Below are 6,237 nucleotides of genomic sequence, written 5' to 3' on the forward strand. Positions count from 1 at the left end.
GAATAATGTGTCAATATGTGATATGTAAATAATGCCTATAATATTGTTTACTTTGTACATTATAAAGTGTGTATGTCGTATCATGACGACAGTTAGGAAGAAAAATAGCTTCTCAAAGGGGAGAAAGGGTCACACAGACGGTTTTAAAAAAAATGTCTATGACACCTTTTACAAACGGGTTTCAACAAGAACTGTCTGTGACTCTTACTACTCACAGACGACTTTTTAAAAAATCCGTCTATGTGTATCTCTGTTACAGATAGAGTTGTAATTGTCTGTAATAAGGTTAATATCACAGACATTTTTGCAAAGACAGAATCAATAACCGGCTGTGATAGGGTTTAAAATTTATCTATAGTAATCTGTTCTGAGGTGTCCACATTTTTTATTGGGCTAGGAGTTGTACTTACACTATCTAAATATGAATGAAAGTTTCAATGCACGAATTCTAGAAAGACAAGCAAAAACAACGGAGAGATTATATCACATTTCCTGGAAAAAAAGGAATAGATATTGGATTGGGCTTCAATGAAAGTTGGAACAACAATGCAACATACATATCTAACAAAGATGTTTAGTTGCTCCATATTTTTAAGTTCGTTCATTTCTATATTAATTCCAGTCGTGTGTACTTGAAACCAACCTAAGAGATTACGTGCACTAAAGTGATTATATTTACGAGTGCCGGTGATTACAAGAATCAAGAGTTTACACTAAGAAATGTCGTGAGTAAATTGAAACAATTTAAGAAATACAAAGAGGAAAAAAGATTATTATATACCATTTTCAAGAAAAACATAATTATGATCCAATAAACACTTGCATCATGGCATGCATGGTCCATCTCATAGCACTTACTGCGTTATATTACTGGAAGCAAATACTACGTGCATGTTTATAACTGATATAATTAAAGCGCCTGTCTTCAAGCTGGAGTTTTATTCCAGGTACCATCCGTGGACCAGCAGCACTGAAGGCTGCCTTTCACATAATCCGACCGCCTAGCATGGCTTCGTGCAGATGCAGCGGCGCCGGAAGGGGCTGCAGTCACCGCTGGAGAAACCCTCACTCCGGCACATGCTGGCGCAGTTTTCATTATCCGTCAGGCATATCCCCTGGAACTTGGTGCTCTTCGCCTCGCAGTTCCTTGCCAGCGCTGGCGCCACCTCTGACAACACATATAAGAAATGCATTAGTGGGGTATACTTAAGACTATATATAAGAAATGCATTAGTGGGGTATACTTAAGAATATATATACAGTGCCACATTGACCATAGGTAAATGCATACCACATTAGATAATGGACCTAATCTCTCCCAGTTGTTTATCCAAATGCCTGCCAAACTTCAGCTAGATCTAGCCAAGCCATATCACATTCTCCAGGAGAAGTCATGGATACGGCTCCAATGACATAGGTCGTAGTGTAACATTACTATCAAAAAAATTATGCATGGTTCGTTGCTGCATACTCTGGTCCGGTCCCTCGGCTCACAAATACATACTATTCTGGATTGGATCTACATGCAATATTTCTAAAAATTGGCTATCATTATCTGTTTCAATATATAGATTGGATAAACAATTTCTTAAAGAGTACTTTTAATATTGTACTTTTGTTGGAACTTATAATATATTATAATAAAAACTTAGAGGTAAAAGTTGCAGAGGGCTAAAACCAGATGTAATATTGAGTTGATTGAGTTAGTTTCCTAAGATGAAGTGCATTGAAGGGATAATTGATGTGAAACACTCACTTCCCTATTGATTATAAGATATATAAAATTAGAATTAAGCAATATATCTAAATACATTACAAATTTTATATATAGGATTATAAATTATTGAAAAGGATCTGATTTCAAAATAAATGTAAATAATGTGTGGTATTTCAATATAATCGTGTGCATAGTTTCAGAACAAATTCCAAGATGACAGGGCATCCAAACATGCATGTATTCTTCTGCCGTCTGAACTGCCAAAAGAATTGCTTACCAAAACGAATTATTAAGGTCTGACGCATTCACGTACCAGTGGCCATGACAACGAGCAGCAGTAGGATGACGACAGCCGGGAAGAACTTGCGTGAGGACCCCATTAGTTTCCCTTTATTTATTTTTAACTGTACACACTTCTGTGGGGTAATGAACGGATGAATGGAGGTTACAACGGTGATTGTGCTCTGCTTATATAGGCGCAAACGGCATCGTCATGCAAGGCCCAAGCACCATGTGGCACCACGATTATCCACACACGAACATGTAGCTCTATATATAACTGGATAATTTTAGCATTCAACACCGGGTGCAACATGCCACGCTATGTTGTTCTACCTAGAATTCAGGTTATGCTTCAAGATTGCTTGTTTGCCAAAATAAGGTAATTTCTCTATTTAATGGAGAAAAAATAATAGAAAGTCAACGTTATCCATTTCACAACTACAAATACTATTTTTTAGACATCCAAGGTGTCTTTCTATAGGCGCATTTGACAAACTACCTAATCAGGCCCCTGCTGTTTTGGGTCGCTTGTGAAAATAAATTTTTATAGACGTTTCCTTATGTGAACTGCATATGTAAAATGTTATTTTCAAAGATGGTTCTTTATATGAACTGCATTTAAAAATAAGATGATTATCTGGTACGATTCTTATGTGAACCAACTATATAAAAGGTTATTTTTAGGGACGGTTTCTTATGTGAAATATCTCTGGAAATAGGATGATTTTCATAAACGGTTTCTTATATCAGAGACGGTTCTTTATATGAACTGCGTTTGAAAATAAAATGATTATCACAGATGATTCCTTATGTGAACCAGCTATATAAAAGGTTATTTTTAGGGATGGTTTTTTATGTGAAATATCTTTGAAAATAGGATGATTTTCATAGACGGTTACTTATTTGAACCGCCTCTTGTAATGGATGACAACTTATCTTAAAAAATACATAACTTTTTTATACAAAGTCAGGTGATGACAAAATTTATATAAATATTGTAGCCCTCGATGAGATCTACAATTTTGTAGTTGAAAACTTTTTAATTTGAGGTAATTAAATGTATAAATAATTATTTGAAGTTTCAGACAAAATATATCAAAAGAATTGCATATGCTATTAGTATCACTGATACTTTTGTGGTAGAATGGTAACGACGTATCGTGTGAGCTGATAGGTCCCAGATTTAAGTGCCATGAACTACACACACGCAAAAAATCATATGACTTGTGACTTATGACGGCGCGGCCGCAGAGGTGCTTGGTCAGACCAAAATAATTTTTTTGGTTTTTTCAGGCCAAAAACATCGATTCGGGGACCGATTATCAGAGATGGTCCAATTAAAAAATTGCGTTTCTGCCTATAAAAACCTATTACGACAGACAGTTCCTTAAGTGAACCGTATGTGAAAATCTATTACCACATACGGTTCCTTAACTGGACTGATTTTAGTAATAAGTTTTTACATGCTGTCTCTTTTGTGCCTGTGGAGATCGTCCATCTCCATTGGTATTCAACCAGAGGCAGGTGGCTAAACATATGTGGATATGGCTTACCATCTATCTCTGAAAATTGTTTTTTAAGTAGTGTTTGGTGCCACGCTCTACAAGATATCCTGGATTCAAGAGCGTCTATTTCTTGCCTCGCGACTGTTTCTAAATTAGGCAGTTGTATGTTAGGTTCTTTGCATGTGGCTTAATTACCATTAAGTCTTTTTTAATTAAAAACTGATATTCTCGTTACTAAAAAACTATTTTTTATGATATCCAAGGTATCTTTCGACAAGTAGCTCATATGACAAACCGCCTGAGCAACTAGTAGACCACCCTACGGTTTCGGGCCGTTTGTGGAAACAAACTTCCACATGCAGCTATCTATGTAAAATGTCATTTTCAGAGATGGTTCTTTATGTGAACGCCTCTGGTAATAGAATGATTATCACAGGTGGGTCACATAAGAAGCCGCCTGTTATAATAGATAATAGTTTATCTTGAAAATTTGTAATTTTTTAAGCCAAAGTCAGATGGGGACAAACTTTATATCAAAATCCTTGCCCTCGATGAGGTCTAGAATTTTATTGTTGAAATTTTTTCATTTGAACTCATTTAGATATTGAAATAATCATTTAAAGTATCAGACAGATGAGATAAAAACGATTGCAAATTTCTAAAATTTGGTTATCATTATCAGTTTCAATATATAGATTGGGTAAACAATTTCTCAAGAGTACTTTTTAATATTGTACTTTTGTTGGAACTTATAACATATTATAATAAAAATTTAGAGGTAAAAGTTGTAGAGGGCTAAAACCAGATGTAATAGTGAGTTGATCGAGTTAGTTCCCTAAGATGATGTGCATTGAAGCGATGATTGATGTGAAACACTCTCTTCCCTATTGATTATAAGATATATAACATTAGAATTAAGCACTACAACTAAATACATTACAAACTTTATATATCGGATTATAAATTATTGAAAAGGATCTGATTTCAAAATAAATATAAATAATGTGTGGTATTTCAATCGTGTACATAGCTTCCAAACAAATTCCCAGATGACAGGGCATCCAAACATACATGTATTCTTCTGCCGTCTGAAGTGCCAAAAGAATTGCCATGACAACGAGCAGCAGTAGGATGACGACAGCCAGGAAGAACTTGCGTGAGGACCACGGTTCAAGAAACTGACGGTTAATGCTCTAAAACCGCGATAACCGACCTTCTCGGTTCGGTCCGGTTTCAGAAACCGAACGGTAACCGAATTTGAATTCAAAAAATTCAAAAAAAATAAAATAATTCAAAACAATTCAAAAAAATCTTAAAACAAACTAGACACAATTCTGAGACCTTCTGTGAAATTTCTTTTCAAAAATAATGTCGTTTGCATCATATTCTACAGGGAGAAAGTTTGAAAAATATGAAAAACATTGAAGCGTGTGGCTTAGTTATTAACTCATGTTAAGGAAAAGTTTAACATGCAAACACATATTTTTCTTGTGTAAAACGTATTTTAAGAGAATCTTTAAAATTGATTTCACTTTATTTAGAGTTTTATTAATTTCTCTATGATTTTTACAAAGTTCACAAGCATAAAGTGAATATGTTAAGAAACAATAATGTAATTAACTTTTTCATGTCTACTATTATTTTTCCTACGTAAATCATAGTATAAATAAGCTAATGAAAGTAGTTTCACTAATTTTTGAGGTGTGATGGGTCAGTTATAAATTAATCTAGTTGCAATATATTTACATAATCATGCATGTTATAATAACTAATTTATGAGTTCATGCATTTTTAAAAGACATAGGATCATGTAAGAAGACTAACAAAATTAGTTTCATGATTTTTGGATTAGCAAAGAGTAAACTATGTATTTAACTTGGTTTAACTAATACAATTTCTTACAGAAAATTTTGAATTTTTTATGAGTATAAATACTTTTATCATGTAGATTATGTTACAAGCAAACCAAAAAAATTTGTTTCACTTGATTTGAAGCTCAGATGAATTAGTTATTGATTTTACAAGATTGAGATAATTTTTGGATTTTTTGTTGAACTTCACTGAAAATCGAGAAAACCGCTCGATAAATCGAGAAAACTGAGTGGTTACCGACAATGCGGAAAATTCGAGAAAACTGCTCGATAAATCACAAAAACCGCTCGGTAACAGGTCCAAACCGACCGGTTACAGAATGGCTAAAATCGCGATTTTTTTTTTCAAATTTCAAATTTTGCCAAATGAATTTTCTCCAAATTTTTTTTGAATTTTTGACTAGTAACCGTGGTTATCGTGAATTTTTGGTTACCTCCGGAGCTCAGTAACTGAGTTTCGGTCGGTAACCTTAACCTTGGTGAGGACTCCATTAGTTTCCCTTTATTTCTTTTTTACTCTACGCACTTCTCTGGGGTAACGGATGACTGCAGGTTACAACGGTGATTGTGCCCTGCTTATATAGGCGCAAACGGCATCGTCGTGCAAGGCCCAAGAACCATGTGGCACAACGATTATCCACACACGAACATGTAGCTCTATATATAACTGGATAATTTTAGCATTCAACCACCGGGTGCAACATGCCACGCTATATATGTTCTACCTTAGAAATTCAGGTTATGCTTCAAGATTGCTAGCTAACCAAAATAAGGTAATTTCTCTATTTAATCGAGAAAAAAATAATAGAAAATCAACGCCATCCATTTCACTACTATTTTTAGGACACCTAGGGTGTCTTTC

General features: G+C 34.5%; 1 protein-coding gene across 1 annotated transcript; it reads right to left on the reverse strand.

The window, feature by feature from the left end:
* Nucleotides 1-1,001: 1,001 nt before the first annotated feature.
* LOC133889678 (defensin Ec-AMP-D1-like) lies at nucleotides 1,002-2,097 on the reverse strand. The gene is made up of 2 exons (XM_062330131.1): nucleotides 2,031-2,097; nucleotides 1,002-1,168 (listed from the first exon to the last, which is right to left on the reverse strand). The coding sequence occupies exons 1-2, from the start codon at nucleotides 2,095-2,097 to the stop codon at nucleotides 1,002-1,004; spliced, it is 234 nt and encodes a 77-aa protein (XP_062186115.1).
* Nucleotides 2,098-6,237: the final 4,140 nt, after the last annotated feature.

This window comes from Phragmites australis, chromosome 13 (genome assembly GCF_958298935.1).
Source record: "Phragmites australis chromosome 13, lpPhrAust1.1, whole genome shotgun sequence".
In the NCBI taxonomy this organism is placed as follows: Eukaryota; Viridiplantae; Streptophyta; class Magnoliopsida; order Poales; family Poaceae; genus Phragmites; species Phragmites australis.